General features: G+C 41.0%; 1 protein-coding gene across 1 annotated transcript; it reads right to left on the bottom strand.

The window, feature by feature from the left end:
* Nucleotides 1-695: 695 nt before the first annotated feature.
* LOC112224171 (transmembrane protein 106B) lies at nucleotides 696-16,289 on the bottom strand. Its single transcript, XM_024387534.2, has 8 exons — nucleotides 16,165-16,289; nucleotides 11,838-12,043; nucleotides 10,786-10,846; nucleotides 4,185-4,338; nucleotides 2,311-2,451; nucleotides 2,126-2,169; nucleotides 1,847-1,900; nucleotides 696-1,224 (listed from the first exon to the last, which is right to left on the bottom strand). The coding sequence occupies exons 2-8, from the start codon at nucleotides 12,022-12,024 to the stop codon at nucleotides 1,098-1,100; spliced, it is 768 nt and encodes a 255-aa protein (XP_024243302.1). The 5' UTR covers nucleotides 12,025-12,043; nucleotides 16,165-16,289; the 3' UTR covers nucleotides 696-1,097.
* Between the last annotated feature and the right edge of the window lie 49 nt (nucleotides 16,290-16,338).

Below are 16,338 nucleotides of genomic sequence, written 5' to 3' on the forward strand. Positions count from 1 at the left end.
GGAAAGGTGGCATCCTATGACAGTGCCACGTTGAAAGTTACTGAGCCATATGGGCCATTCTACTGCCAATGTTTGTCTATAAAGATTGCATGGCTGTGTGTTCAATTTTATATACCTGTCAGCAACGGTGTGGCTGAAATATCCTAATCCACTCATTTGTAGGGTTGTCCACATACTTATGGACATGTAGCGTAGCTTGACGGATTTAATTTGTATTAGAAATCATGATCATATATCATATATATACACTGATTGACTTTTAATGATGAAAACTACACTGAGTGTAAAAAACATTAGGAACACCCGCTCTTTCCTTGACATAGACTGACCAGGTGAATCCAGGTGAAAGCGCTGATCTGTTATTGATGTCGCTTGTTCAATCCACTTCAATCAGTGTAGATGAAGGGGAGGAGACAGGTTAAAGAAGGATTATTAAGCTTTGAGACAATTGAGACATGGATTGAGTATGTGTGCCTTTCAGAGTGTGAATGGGAAAGACACATTTATGTGCCTTTGAACGGGGTATGGTAGTAGGGGCCAGGAGCATCAGTTTGAGTGTGTCAAGAACTGTAACGCTTCTGGGTTTTTCACACGCAACAGTTTCCTGTGTGTATCAAGAATGGTCCACCACCCAAAGCACATCCAGCCAACTTGGCACAACTGTGGGAAGCACTGGAGTCAACATGGGCCGACACCTTGTAGAGTCTATGCCCCGACAAATTGAGGCTGTTCTGAGGGAAAAGGGGGGTGCAAGTCAATATTAGGAAGGGGTTCCTAATGGTTTGTACACTCAGTGTATGTTTTAAATCCCTACAATTATGTTAAAACCACCAACATGTACTTTCACAGTTCATAAATCATTCAAAAAACTACCTCAGAAGAATATTGCAAAGAAAATCATGTGAACAGAGCATAGGACAATACTATAGTCTACTACAATACTATATGTATACATTTCCCTTTGACAACGAAAAATGTATCAATATATTTTTTAGGACCTCTGGACATAAGATAGAATGGAAGAGGTCCCTATTCCGTAGAGTCTATCTTGTTCATAATAAACCTTTTCACTTTGGGGATCCCTCATTGACAGGCTTTCATCTTTCAAAAAGAATTTGCCCGATAGGGTGGGGGATGGTGGTGTTGGCTCCACAGTCAATGTACTCAAAGGTGTCTTCGGACAGCTGCTCCGAGTGAGCCAAGTAGGAAATGTTCATTGTCATTCTGTGGAAGACAAAAAGGGATATTAAGGTAGACATTTTGAAATCTTCCTCCGGAAGTGCACAGTCTCGTGTTTCAAAATGTCACTTTTACAGAATGGCCAAGTTCAAACGTTTGTTTTTCTGTTGTTCCTGACTACCTTTTTCCCATGATAAAAAAAGCAACTTTAAATTGGGTTGGTATATGACCTAAAAGCAAATACTATAGTTACACTGTTACTAGTGTTAAGGCATGATTCATCTCAAATGGACATGAAACAAAATGTGTGAGATTTTTGAACATGTGGCTTGAAAGGGGCAGTTCGGCCGCGTTTTAAAAAGGCTAAAAACGTTCCTATTTTGGCTCCAGTAATCATAGTGCTTGGTCTTGAAAAGCAAAATTCTGATTTGGTCTTCAAGAACACTGACAACAAGATTGGTCAGCAAAACTACCATGTACATCATTCTTAGAAGCATAAGATCTGTGCGTTTGAGTGGTTCCAAACAAGAGATGTTACAATGGGAAGTCAATGGGCATACTACAGCCTGGCAGGCAGAGGCTTAAGTGCCTTGAAGTGTTTGTGGTGCAACAGATGTGTTTGTGGTTGGCCTCTTTAACATATCTTGGAATAGAGTGCGAAACTCACTGCAAACGCAAGAACAAGGTGTGAATCCTTATGGTGTCTGACTTGCAGTAATTACTGAAACAGAGGAGATATAAAAGACATTTATCAGCCTACACATTTATCACATAAGGAAAATAATATATTTTGAAAGCAAAACTAAGAGCGTACTGTAACTTTAATTCATACTGTAGGTCCTACCCAAGAGTTCATACTGTAATGTACACGTATGCAGATAACACTGTATTTCCTTCCTATTTTAGAAGCCGTGATGACGGTAATGATAATAAATGTCATGCTTACTTCAGGCCTGGGTCCTCAATTGTTATGGGTATGACAACAGTATACTGTAGGAGATTGGAAAACTTCATTTGACTGGGAATTAAAGGTCCAATTGTTTCATACGGAACCATAAACAAAGTCTCTTTGCATTACACAGTATTACAATTGTGTAATTGATTTAGATGAAACAACAAAATCAAACCCACCGCTTTCTCTGAACGTGATTTGACCGCCGTCATATTAGATATCTTGATCCTGCCAATCACTGTTTCAGCAATCAGCACTTGTATATCAAATTCCAAGAATTGAATGTCCGCAAAGTTCTCATTGGTGACGTTAAAGACATTCTGGAAGAGGAAAAACAAAGTTTGGTCACACTGACCTCATACAATAAACCAAACAATAAGTGATCACATATTGTCTTTGATATATATATATATATATATATACACACACATAGTATATAGTTGAAGTCGGAAGTTTACATACACCTTAGCCAAATACATTTACACTCAGTTTTTCACAATTCCTGACATTTAATCATAGTAAAAAATCCCCGTCTTAGGTCAGTTAGGATCACCACTTTATTTTAAGAATGTGAAGTGTCAGAATAATAGTAGAGAGGAGGCAAGGCTTTGTGATGGACACTCCAATACCTTGACTTTGTTGTCCTTAAGCCATTTTGCCACAACTTTGGAAGTATGCTTGGGGCCATTGTCCATTTGGAAGATCCATTTGCGATCAAGCTTTAATCTTCCTGGCTGATGTCTTGAGATGTTGCTTCAATATATCCACATAATTTTCCTTCCTCATGAAGCCATCTATTTTGTGAAGTGCACCAGTCCCTCCTGCAGCAAAGCACTCCCACAACATGATGCTGCCACCCCCGTACTTCAAGATTGGGATGGTGTTCTTCGGCTTGCAATCCTACTCCTTTTTCCTCCAAACATAACAATGGTCTTTATGGCCAAGCAGTTCTGTTTTTGTTTCATCAGACCAGAGGACATTTCGCCAAAAAGTACGATCTTTGTCCCCATGTGCAGTTGCAAACCGTAGTCTGCCATTTTTATGGCAGTTTTGGAGCAGTGGCTTCTTCCTTGCTGAGCAGCCTTTCAGGTTATGTCGATATAGGACTCGTTTCACTGTGGATATAGATACTTTTGTACCCGTTTCCTCCAAAATCTTCACAAGGTCCTTTGCTGTTGTTCCGGGATTGATTTGCACTTTTCGCACCAAAGTACGTTCATCTCGAGGAGACAGAACCAGTCTCCTTCCAGAGCGGTATGACGGCTGCATGGTCCCATGGTGTTTATACTTGCGTACTATTGTTTGTACAGATGATCGTGGTACCTTCAGGCGTTTGGAAATTGCTTCCAAGGATGAACCAAACTTGTGGTGGTTTACAATTTGTTTTCTGAGGTCTTGATTTCTCGCATCATGAGGAAGGAAAATTATGTGGGTATATTGAATCTCAAGACATCAGTCAGGAAGTTAAAGCTTGGTCGCAAATGGGTCTTCCAAATGGACAATGACCCCAAGCATACTTCCATAGTTGTGGCAAAATGGCTTATGGACAACAAAGTCAAGGTATTGGAGTGGCCATGACAAAGCCCTGACCTCAATCCTATAGAAAATCTGTTGGAAGAACTGAAAAAGTGTGTGCTAGCAAGGAGGCCTACAAACCTGACTCAGTTACACAGTTACATTACTCTCTGTCAGGAGTAATGGGCCAAAATTCACCCAACTTATTGTGGGAAGCTCGGGGAAGGCTACCCGAAACATTTGACCCAAGTTAAACAATTTAAAAGCAATGCTCCCGAATACTAGTTGAGTGTATGTAAACTTCTGACCCACTGGGAATGTGATGAAAGAAATAAAAGCTGAAATAAATCATTCTCTCCTATTATTCTGACATTTCACATTCTTAAAATAAAGTGGTGATCCTAACAGACCGAAGACAGGGAATTTTTACTAGGATTAATTGTGAAAAACTGAGTTGAAATGTATTTGGATAAGGTGTATGTAAACTTCTGACTTCATCTGTATATGGGAGCGCGGCACGCATATATCTCGTATTTACCGTGATTTGCATTTCAACTGTTTGTGGGGTGAAGAAGACCATCACTGATTTGACGGTGACAAGGGACAGTGAGATACTCCGTGGGAAGAGGAAGAAGAGGATCAGACAGCAGATCAGGAGACACACCACCACCGAAATACACACATAGAGTTTCCTGGAAAAGAAGAATGCAGTTAAAGGTTAAAGGTCCCGAACAATCTTTATGATTCCCATGTAAAATAGCCTTTTGAATGACTAAAATATAACGTTAATATTTGTTTTGGATAGAAATGCTAAACATTTTACAAAAAGTAATTGTTCTCTAATGGCTAACTACCAGGAAGTTTGAAAAGGCTGGGTGAGTGGGCGAGTGGGCGGGAAGCTTATATTCATGAGCTCGCCTTGACTGACAGCTCTTTGAAACACCTATGTTGAGCAACTTGGATGCAGTGAGCAGTGTTGCAGTCAAATTATCTCAAGAAAATATAGTGATACACAAAGCAACTCGAGCAAAATTGCACCAATGATGTAAAAAAAATCTACATCTCCCATTTGTCTCTTATGATGCCTTCTGAATCAACATGTTTGACACAGGGGGAGAGGACCAGTAACTTTATGATCAAACTTTATCAATGTAAAGCAACAGTCATTTTTCATACTTTTGTCATCATACTGTACTTTGATCTGGTTTCATCCAAATATCATCCAATTTCATGAGAAAGTGATTGACTGTTTGTGACTAGGGTTGCACATTTTGGGGAATATTCAGAGGTGGAAACTTTCCATGTGAATTAACAGGAATATATGGGAATTAACAAATATATGCAAATTAATATTAATACCATTTAAATATAGATGTTTTTTTGCATTGGATATACAGTGGGGCAAAAAAGTATTTAGTCAGCCACCAATTGTGCAAGTTCTCCCACTTAAAAATATGAGAGGCCTGTAATTTTCATCATAGGTACACTTCAACTATGACAGACAAAATGAGGGGGAAAAAATCCAGAAAATCACATTGTAGGATTTTTAATGAATTTATTTGCAAATTATGGTGGAAAATAAATAGTTGGTCACCTACAAACAAGCAAGATTTCTGGCTCTCACAGACCTGTAACAACTTCTTTAAGAGGCTCCTCTGTCCTCCACTCGTTACCTGTATTAATGGCACCTGTTTGAACTTATCAGTATAAAAGACACCTGTCCACAACCTCAAACAGTCACACTCCAAACTCCACTATGGCCAAGACCAAAGAGCTGTCAAAGGACACCAGAAACAAAATTGTAGACCTGCACCAGGCTGGGAAGACTAAATCTGCAATAGGTAAGCAGCTTGGTTTGAAGAAATCAACTGTGGGAGCAATTATTAGGAAATGGAAGACATACAAGACCACTGATAATCTCCCTCGATCTGGGGCTCCACGCAAGATCTCACCCCGGGTGGTCAAAATGATCACAAGAACGGTGAGCAAAAATCCCAGAACCACACAGGGGGACCTAGTGAATGACCTGCAGAGAGCTGGGACCAAAGTAACAAAGCCTACCATCAGTAACACACTACGCCGCCAGGGACTCAAATCCTGCAGTGCCAGACGTGTCCCCCTGCTTAAGCCAGTACATGTCCAGGCCCATCTGAAGTTTGGTAGAGAGCATTTGGATGATCCAGAAGAAGATTGGGAGAATGTCATATGGTCAGATGAAACCAAAATAGAACTTTTTGGTAAAAACTCAACTCGTCGTGTTTGGAGGACAAAGAATGCTGAGTTGCATCCAAAGAACACCAACACCATACTGTGAAGCATGGGGGTGGAAACATCATGCTTTGGGGCTATTTTTCTGCAAAGGGACCAGGATGAATGATCCGTGTAAAGGAAAGAATGAATGGGGCCATGTATCGTGAGATTTTGAGTGAAAACCTCCTTCCATCAGCAAGGGCATTGAAGATGAAACGTGGCTGGGTCTTTCAGCATGACAATGATCCCAAACATACCGCCCGGGCAACGAAGGAGTGGCTTCGTAAGAAGCATTTCAGGGTCCTGGAGTGGCCTAGCCAGTCTCCAGATTTCAACACCATAGAAAATCTTTGGAGGGAGTTGAAAGTCCGTGTTGCCCAGCAAAAGCCCCAAAACATCACTGCTCTAGCGGAGATATGAATGGAGGAATGGGCCAAAATACCAGCAACAGTGAAAATCTTGTGAAGACTTCCAGAAAACGTTTGACCTCTGTCATTGCCAACAAAGGGTGTATAACAAAGTATAGAGAGAAACTTTTGTTATTGACCAAAAACTTATTTTCCACCATAATTTGCAAATAAATTCATTAAAAATCAATGTGATTTTCTGGATTTTTTTTCTTATTTTGTCTGTCATAGTTGAAGTGTACCTATGATGAAAATTACAGGCCTCTCATCTTTTTAAGTTGGAGAACTTGCACAATTGGTGGCTGACTAAATACTTTTTTGCCCCACTGTATCTACCATATCATATGGAGACAGAAACATAAACATTTTACCTTATCATAAGTAGACATAATTGCAAATTATTAAATCATTCCAATAGAAAAAAAGAAAAAAAACTATTTAGTTACGAATTGAACTTTAATTAAATTAATTGACTCTTCACATGGGATGATTTCACTGAACAACAAAAGGGAATATTGAATGATCCCCAAATGATCCATCGCATCTCCCAAAAATGTTTTCAACATACATCTGTAAAATGATAGTCTAGAAACTAAAGCTTGGTTGTCTTCCTCTCAGGCTTCCATGTCTTCTCCACCTCTTGAACATTAGACTCTGAGGCCTCATCTTCACTGTCACTTTCCAATCTTGAGGATAGCTCGTTGTCAGGCTCAAAAAGCCTAAAATTTGCCCGGATGGCCACCAATTTTTCAACCCTTGTATTGGTCAGCCTGTTGTGTGCTTTGGTGTGTGTGTGTGTTCCCAAACAAGGACCAGTTGCACTCTGAGGCGGCTTATGTTGGTGGGAGTTGGAGGATGATGGAGGCAACAGGGGAAAGAGCCTCAGATCCACAAAGTCCCTTCCACCAGGTGGCTGATGAGATATGTTGGCACGAGTGCCATAATGCATCTCCATCCCAAAGCCCTTGCTTTGAAGTATACTTCGCCAGACTGCCAATAACCTTGCCCTCATCCAAATCAAGGTGGCGAGACACGGTAGTGATGACACCATAGGCCTTGTTGATCTCTACACCAGACAGGATGCTCTTGCCAGCATACTTGGGGTCCAACATGTACGCTGCGGCGTGTATGGGCTTCAGGCAGAAGTCTTTACACTTTTTGATGTATTACAGAACTGCAGTTTCCTCTGTTTGGAGCAACAGTGAAGTGGGCAGGGCAGTATGGATTTCTTCTCTTACATCTGCAAGCAGAGTCTGAACATCAGACAGGATGGCATTGTCTCCCTCAATCCGCGCAAAGGCTACTGCTATAGGTTTCAGGAGTTTCAGGATGCTTACCACTCTCTCCCAAAATACATCATCCATGAGGATCCTCTTGATGCGGTTGTCCATATCGGAAGACTGTGATATGGTCATTTCTTGGAGAGAGTCCTTCCCCTCCAGGAGACTGTCAAACATGATGACATCACCACCCCAACGGGTGTTGCTGGGCAGCTTCAATGTGGTGCTCTTATTCTTCTCACTTTGCTTGGTGAGGTAGATTGCTGCTATAACTTGATGACCCTTCACATACCTAACCATTTCCTTGGCTCTCTTGTAGAGTGCATCCATTGTTTTCAGTGCCATGATGTCCTTGAGGAGCAGATTCAATGCATGAGCAGCACCGCCAATGGGTGTGATGTGAGGGTAGGACTCCTCCACTTTAGACCAAGCAGCCTTCATGTTCGCAGCATTGTCTGTCACCATTGCAAATACCTTCTGTGGTCCAAGGTCATTGATGACTGCCTTCAGCTCATCTGCAATGTAGAGAATGGTGTGTCCGTTGTCCCTTGTGTCTGTGCTCTTGTAGAATACTTGTTGAGGGGTGGAGATGATGTAGTTAATTATTCCTTGCCCACGAACATTCAACCACCCATCAGAGATGATTGCAATACAGTCTGCTTTCTCTATGATTTGCTTGACCTTCACTTGAATTCTGTTGAACTCTGCATCCAGCAAATGAGTAGATAAAGCATGTCTGGTTGGAGGGGTGTAGGCTGGGCTAAGAACATTCAGAAATCTCTTCCAATACACATTGCCTGTGAGCATCAAAGGTGAACCAATTCCATACACAGCTCGAGCAAGACATTCATCAGCATTTCTCTGACTAGGTTCCTCCATTGAGTCAAAAAAAACCTTCTGATTCCAGGAGGACCATGAACTGTTGCTATCGATAATGTGTCCGAATCAAAATTTTCACCTTGAATAGCAGTAGAGGGACTTTTGTCAGAGGTTGCTTGTTGTGAGCGCTGAGGGAACTTGATGCATTTGGCCAGATGATTCTGCATCTTTGTTGCATTCTTCACATATGATTTTGGCACAGTATCTGCAAAATGAACACAGCTTTTCCTTCTACATTAGCTGCAGTGAAATGTCTCCACACATCAGATAGTGCCTGTGGCATTTTCCTGTAAAGATTAGAAAAAAATGTGTATTTAAAAAAAAATACAGTTCCATGTCCAGATAAATAGTTAAGCATTTAGATATAACAACTCCTTTGTAAGATACATGTTTTAAAATGAAACATGTATGGAAACTGGTGAATTAACACTCCTCAGTTAGCAGGCTCAAGCAAGCTAAAACCCACATGGTAGCAAAAACTAACTAACAGAAATTGTTAACAAGTTAGAAATTACTTAAACACTTTGCTGTAGGCTACTATTACTAGTTAACAAAAAATGATGTATGTCATATAAAATATATTCACCCCCACCCAGTATTGTAATCAAAACTTACCATAAAGCATGCAGTCCTTGGCTGAGACAGTGAAGTAGTGTAGGCTCAATATCATCTCATTAGTGTGCAAGATCTTGAGAATCCGCTGTACATGTGATGGAAGTGTGCACTGCACATGTGATGTAAGAATGTACTGTGCATGTAGAGGGTAGCAATTCCATTGGAATTGGGGATAGTTTAACCAAAATATGCCACAAGACCTAGAATTGCCTTTTGTGTATCCCACAAAAAAAGGTTCACTGTTATAAGATAACTTTTTTGATGAATTTAAGCAAAATTCCCCAAATTCCAGGGCTTAACTTCCCATGGAACATTTCCGGAAAACTTCCTGAAATTTACCGGAAAGTTTCCAACCCTTTGCAACCCTATTTGTGACCTTTAATAACCATGAAGCGTAACACAATATGTTGATTAAACACACCAAGAATCTTACTGTATACAGTTTCGTATGGGTAAAGCTCAAAAATCATATCAATCTAATTTTATTCAGAATAAAATGCTTACTTACGAGCCCGTTAGTAACAATGCAGAGTTAAGCGATTATAAAAAGAATAAAATGAGGAAAAATTGTTTATATACAGGGAGTAACACTACCATATCAATTTGCAGGGGTGCGAGGTAATTGAGATAGATATGTACATAAAGGCAGAAGATCTAATAATAAGATTAAAAAAGGAACAGAGTAGCAGTGGCGTATGATGATTGTGAAAGTATGGGTGTCTCAGAGGAGGCTAGTGGGAAGAGCTACAGATGGTCGGGCTCATTGTAATGGCTGGAATGGAATATAATGGAATGGTATCAAACACATCAAACATATGGAAACAACATGTTTGACTCCGTTCCATTGGTGTGTATGTGTGTGTGGCGTCAGTATGCGTTGTGTGTGTGTCTGTGTATGTGTGTGTGCTTTTTGTTGTTGTTGTGAGAGTGTCAAGTGTAGTGTGAGGGTAGAGACTTGTGAGTGTGCATAGGGTCAGTGGAAAATAAGGTCAAACTCAATACAGATAGTCTGGGTAACCATTTGATTAACTATTTAGCAGTCTTATGGCTTGGGGATAGAAGCTGTCTCGGAGCCTGATGCTCCAGTACCATTTGCCGGACACTACGTCACTGGGGCCTCGCTCCCTGCCATCCAGGACCTCTATATCAAGCCGTGTCAGAGGAAGGCCCGAAAAATCTATATCAGGCAGTGTCAGAGGAAGGACCGTCATGCATTCTTCACGACTGTGCGGGTGTGTGTGGACATTGTTAAGTCCTTAATCATGTCGACCCACTCCACTACAGCACTGTCGATGTGGATGTGGGAGTGCTCACCCCCCTGTTTACTGTAGTCCACGATCAGCTCTTTGGTCTTACTGAGATTGAAGGAGAAGTTGTTGTCCTGGCACTACACTGCCAGGTCTCTGACCTCATCCCTGTAGGCTTTCTCATCGCCGTCGGTGATCAGGCCTATCAACGTTGCGTCTTCAGCAAACTTGATGATGGTGTCGTGCATGGCCACGCAGTCGTGGTTTAACAGGGAGTACAGGAGGGGACTAAGCACTCACCCATGAGGGGCCCCCATGTTGAGGGTCAGCGTGGTGTGTTGCCTACCCTCACCACCTAGGGGAGGCCCGTCAGGGTCCAGTTGCAGAGGGGGGTGTTCAACACAGTTATGCACGCACACACAAACACAATTAGACACTCAAAAACAGACACACACACTTACGTCCGGCTGGGCCTCAGTCTAATGTCTGAACATGGGATGACTGCCACTAGCTGATCATGTCCTATACAGAGAAGAACAAGTTATTATTTCACAGTTAGAGATACTGCTGTATTGGCATGTCAGCCTTGCTGCACAGAACACAACAGCAATTTATTTAATTTCACAGAGAACTGAAAGGGACTCTCCCTTCTTCTGAAACAAATGTGGGTTATGACTGCCACAAGCTGATCACGTCCTATACAGAGAACAGTAAGGTGAGTTATTACTTCACAGTTAGACATACTGCTGCATTCAAATCCAATCCAAGTTTATTGGTCGCGTACACAGTTTAGCAGATGTTATAGCGGGTGCTGCGAAATGCTTAAGTTACTAGCTCCTAACAATGCAGTAAAATATCAAACAAGTGCACAAATAATACAACATTTAAATAAAGAAATGTCAACATCCCAAATAGCACTGTAACAGTAATCCAAATGCAATCTATGTGTATATACAGTACACCAGATTAATTGACACAAGATATACTAAGAATTATATGTACAGCAGTAGATACTGTATATTAGAGTGAGCTATGTCAAGAATCCAGTATATTAATAAATATGTGGTGTGTATAAATAGTGTAACTAAAATGTAATGTACAGTAGTATAAATATTAGAATGAGCTACTGTATGTCAAAAATACAGTATTTAAATACACAGTACAAAGCCCCATGGCAAAATTGAAAGAACTGCAGGAAATGAGCTAACAGACCAGTCCGCAATATAAATATATAGTATATGTATGTGAATTAAGTGTAAAGACAGTTGGACAGTATGTGAAGAGAAAAGTATGTTTACAGAAGTAGTTGGGAGTGGCATGTCAGCCTTGCTACACAGAACACAACAGTATTTTGAGAACTGAAAGTGACTCACTTCTCTGAAAACAAATGTAGGCTATTAAATACAAATCTCAACAAGCCTTGAATAACAACATGGAAATAATCACAACATCAACATGTAAGTACATCACAGGCACAACTAAGTAGTTAGTCTGGCTGAAGTGGACCACCTACCTCTTGGAATACGCCCTACTCCCCAACAAGTCGGGCAGGTATCTCCTAGGTTGCCTGTACTGTTCCCGGTGATGGCTCCATATAGTTGGGAATGGGACTGAAGTCTTCTCTTCTCCGGTTCTTGTTCCTGAGGCATGATGGCCTCTGTATCATCCTTGGAGCCACTGGAGTGTTCTAACGTAACCATAGTCGAAACACCATCCGATCTAATGGGAGAAATGCAAACACAACCCCCACCCCACTCTGCTCTTACAAGGTGGAATTTCCCTCTTGAAGATCAGCCATGCATTCCCTCACTTCTCACACAAACAAGTACGATTGATATTGTCTAGTTCGGTATTACTCCATCTATAAGCACCTTGGTGACGCCGTTGGTCCTCTTTGTGAAACCTGAAATAATGTTGAGTTGCACTTTACGGTGTGAGGGCACCATAAACCTTCAACCTGCCTCTATAAAATAATTGTCCTGAATTAAATCTAGAGACATAGGAGGAGACAAAGACATAGGATGCCCAAGTCCTCAACATTGCTGTGAAGACAAGATGGTTAGCATCACTGTATAGTATCGCTGACTGATTGCAGATCTATAATCGACTGCTACTGGGTTAGAGAAGTTGTCAAGGTGAGATGTTGAAAGGAATATTTTTTGGGGGGCCACAATATTGTTACGATGTAGGCCCCAGCTATTCAACTGATCTGACCCAAGGGCCACATTTGTCCAATTTATGAATTTAGAATGTCCCTTTGATAGTGGCGTGTATTCATGGATGCCAAGGGATGCCAGGCTCCCCCCCAAAAAAGTATCTTTCGTCTTTCGGTATGTCATAATTGTTTCCCTCCGGTGGCTAGCTAGCCAGCTAGTTAAAATTGGCCCTTTCCTAAATCAGCCTTGGTTGGATTTAGGAATTTGGACTTGTGGTTTTACTTAATTCTCCATACTGGCCAATGATTATAAAGGTGATTCTTATCCAACCATTACCATTAATTCATACATTGTTGTGCCCCTGGCCTGAGAGGATGGAAGTTCAATATGTAGCTACATGTAGAAGGCTAATGTTAACTAGCTAATGTTGCCCATGAATGGGTTAGGCTAGAGAGCAAGCATTTTAGCCAGGTAGCCTAGGACAACAAAAAATACAAGTGTGTACTGTATATGACAGGGGGATAGACTGTTTCGTCAACGTGAAAGAGAGGAGGATGACATTGGCGCTTCTCGACAAGTAGTGAGTCAACATGTTTTTCTACTTGCACGAACACACAGACACGCACACATAAATCAGAACCTTGGACAGCCATCATATTTAGCTTATGGTGATTGGACTAAATTGTTTTGGTATCTTTTAGTTGTCACTGTATTAGACTAAGCAGAGGTGATTTGATGGTGTTCAAATGTTGAAGTTGAAATGGTGCTGGAATAGTAGAGGCAGCTCCTGTTTTCTTTGCAACTTGCGGTCACCCTCTGTGGTTCTAAATCCATAGTTGTTTAGTGGTCCGAAAATGTCTGAAACTGGAACTTGCTTGACCATGCTGTAGGTCATGTAACTTTCTGTTACTATAAATGGAATATGCTTTGTGGACTTCACTGGATTGAGGTTGCTATCCTTGCCTTCCCCAGGGATTTTACCCATGCACCACTACTGCCCTTTGATCAATTCTGAAAATAACTTCTTTTTTAAAGCAAAAAGGTGCCCTCTTCAAAATGTTCCAATGGGAGAACCTGCTTTCCTGTAGTCTCGCCCATTAGCTGCTGTCACTCAATATCACTAAACATACCAGTTACAGTATCACCATCTACTTTTATATAATGTTGTTCGTTTGCTAAGCAAGGGTAATAATTCTCTCAAGAGAGCAACCTATGTGAGCTTAGTTGCTTTTCTCAAGAAAGCCAACAGATATCTAGCGAAAATGCTTGATGAGAAGTTCGTATTAGATGCAGTTCGTTTTTTTGTGACATCTTCAATCAATTTAATTGACTATATTGATATGATTTGAAAAACACTGCTTTTCAAAAATGTGTTATTTTTCTCCTCTGATATGAGCACAAACAAAACACTACGCTGTGCAACGAGATTTGATGAGTTTTGCACCTGGATCAGATCGACAGCGCCATTGCATTTTGGTACACCAGAATTACATTAATTTCCAATGAAACGCTGCGTTTGCCTTACAGCATTGCGTTGCAGAGGCAGTTGCACTGCATACCTAGGTTTTTATCGAATATATGCGTCAACCTGTATGCATTGACAGCTTGACAGAAATGGTAGCAGAAGGTGAATGTTGAACTTTTGTTGCAAACATCCAGATGATGCTGCATACTATTTTGCGCATTCGCTGTCGGTGTGTTTGAAGCATAAAACACGGTGTTTGTCTCGCTCTGTGTAGTGCATATGTTGGATTTATCGAACAAATGCATCTAACAGTATGTGCAGAGGCTTGACAGAAATGGTAGCAGAAGGTGAATGTTCGGGATCAGCTGGATATGTGTGCAACAAAAAGTCTGCTACCATTTCTGTTAAACTGTCTACAGCATACATTTTGATGCATACGTTCGATAAAACCTAGCTCTGCACCACACCGAACGCACTGCACCTGCCTCTGCAACGCAATGCTGCAAGGCAAACGCGGAATGTAATTCTGGAGTACCAAAATGCACCGAACGCACTGCCTCTGCAATGCAATGCTGCAAGGCAAACCCAGAACGTAATTATGGTGTACCAAAATGCAATGACACTGTAGTCCCCACAGAGGTGGTGCACAGTTTGTTTATAAAGATCCGTTCTCTACTGATGTGGGGGGAGAAAAACAACTCTGCGAAAGCTAGTCAACTGAAACATGCCATTCACACAGTGGCAGTCGGTGCCAGGGAGGACGATGTTTATTTATTTATTTTATTTTTTGACCAATGCCTTATTTCTATTACAGGGTATTGGATGACTGTCATTCATATTCCATTCACCCAGCTCAATGTAACAACGATAGGTTTAGGCTACTACATGATACTCTAAAGTTGTCCTATACCCAGCATGAGGTTGCTAAAACCCAGCCTATGAATGAAAGTTTACGACATAGGTTGAGAGACATTTGAGTAATCAAGGTGATCATCTGGATGTGTGCAACAAAAGTTCTGCTACCATTTCTGTGACATGTTCAATAGCACCTTGCGTACTCTTGCCCGCATCTAGCTGATCTAGTGTGTAATTATTAGTCTAACAGTTACAAACGAGAGTTTCAGTTGAACAAATTCAAGTGGCGCAGTGTTCTAAGACACTGCATCTCTGTGCTGGAGGCGTCACTACAGACAACCTGGTTCGAATTGGGAGTCCCATAGGGCGGATCACAATTGGCCCAGCGTTGGCTGTCATTGTAAATAAGAATTTGTTCTTAATGGACTTGCCTAGTTAAGTGTTTATCCCTGTTCCGTTTGCTTCCATTTAAGAAAAAAAAAATCAACAGAATCAGCAGAATTAATACACCCCTGATCACTTGCAAACACAGTTCACTTTCATGGCAGCCACAAACAAACAGCATGATCACTTTGATCCTTGTATAATTACTTTTAGCATCTAGGTGCTCTCCTTCTCTCACCTTTTCCCTTTGCTTGTGGACTTCAGTCCACAAAACATCAGCTGTCTGATCTGGCAAAAAATATCTTACCAAGCCAAACCTTCATATCATAACCGCTACACACAGCCTACATCATTGTCACCATATTAATGTCATAAAAACTGATTTTATATCAGAGCTGTGCATGTTGTTCACACGCGTACCTGCCCTCATTGGCTAGAATGGTTCCACCTGATCTCACCTCTACTTTAGGCTGAATGGTAGAACAGCTATTACCATGTTAAAATGTTATGGAATGCATTTTTTTGTGGTAGGCCACTCTGGTAGACCTAAATTATTATCAAATAGCCAGAGTAGCCTACTTGACCACTCTAGAAACTGTAACTTGAATCTGGTACAGCTGCAGTGCTCACAGTAAACTTGGGGCTCCTGAGTGGCGCAGAGGTGGAAGGCACTGCATCTCAGTACAAGATACCCTGGTTCAAATCCAGGTTTTTAACGGACTTGCCTAGTTAAATAAAGATAAAAAATATATATATTTTTTAATGTGCTGGAAGTTCACCAGAATTTTTACAACATTCAAGCATGCGCTGCAGACCTGAAATGTGCTCAGAGAACATTGCTGGTGGTATGTCTGCCCTATACATTATTTACGCTTAAAAACATTGATTTTAGTTTTCAATTTGAATCTAGGGAAAATTACAATGCATTAGTTCAGCTGACAGTGTAGAAAGTTGATATGCTTTTGCCTCTAAGCACTTACCGTATAAAATTATGTCCTGCTAATTGTTGATTAGGTAAATACTCTCAGCCTAGCATGTTTTATATCAGTCAAGGATTAACGAATGTTGGACACTTCTCCTACATCCTTTATATAAATTTGCGAAGTGAAGTAATCACTTCCTACTTGAGGCATTTGACAGGAGGGATGTCGTTT

The sequence above is a fragment of the Oncorhynchus tshawytscha genome, linkage group LG25, assembly GCF_018296145.1.
Source record: "Oncorhynchus tshawytscha isolate Ot180627B linkage group LG25, Otsh_v2.0, whole genome shotgun sequence".
In the NCBI taxonomy this organism is placed as follows: Eukaryota; Metazoa; Chordata; class Actinopteri; order Salmoniformes; family Salmonidae; genus Oncorhynchus; species Oncorhynchus tshawytscha.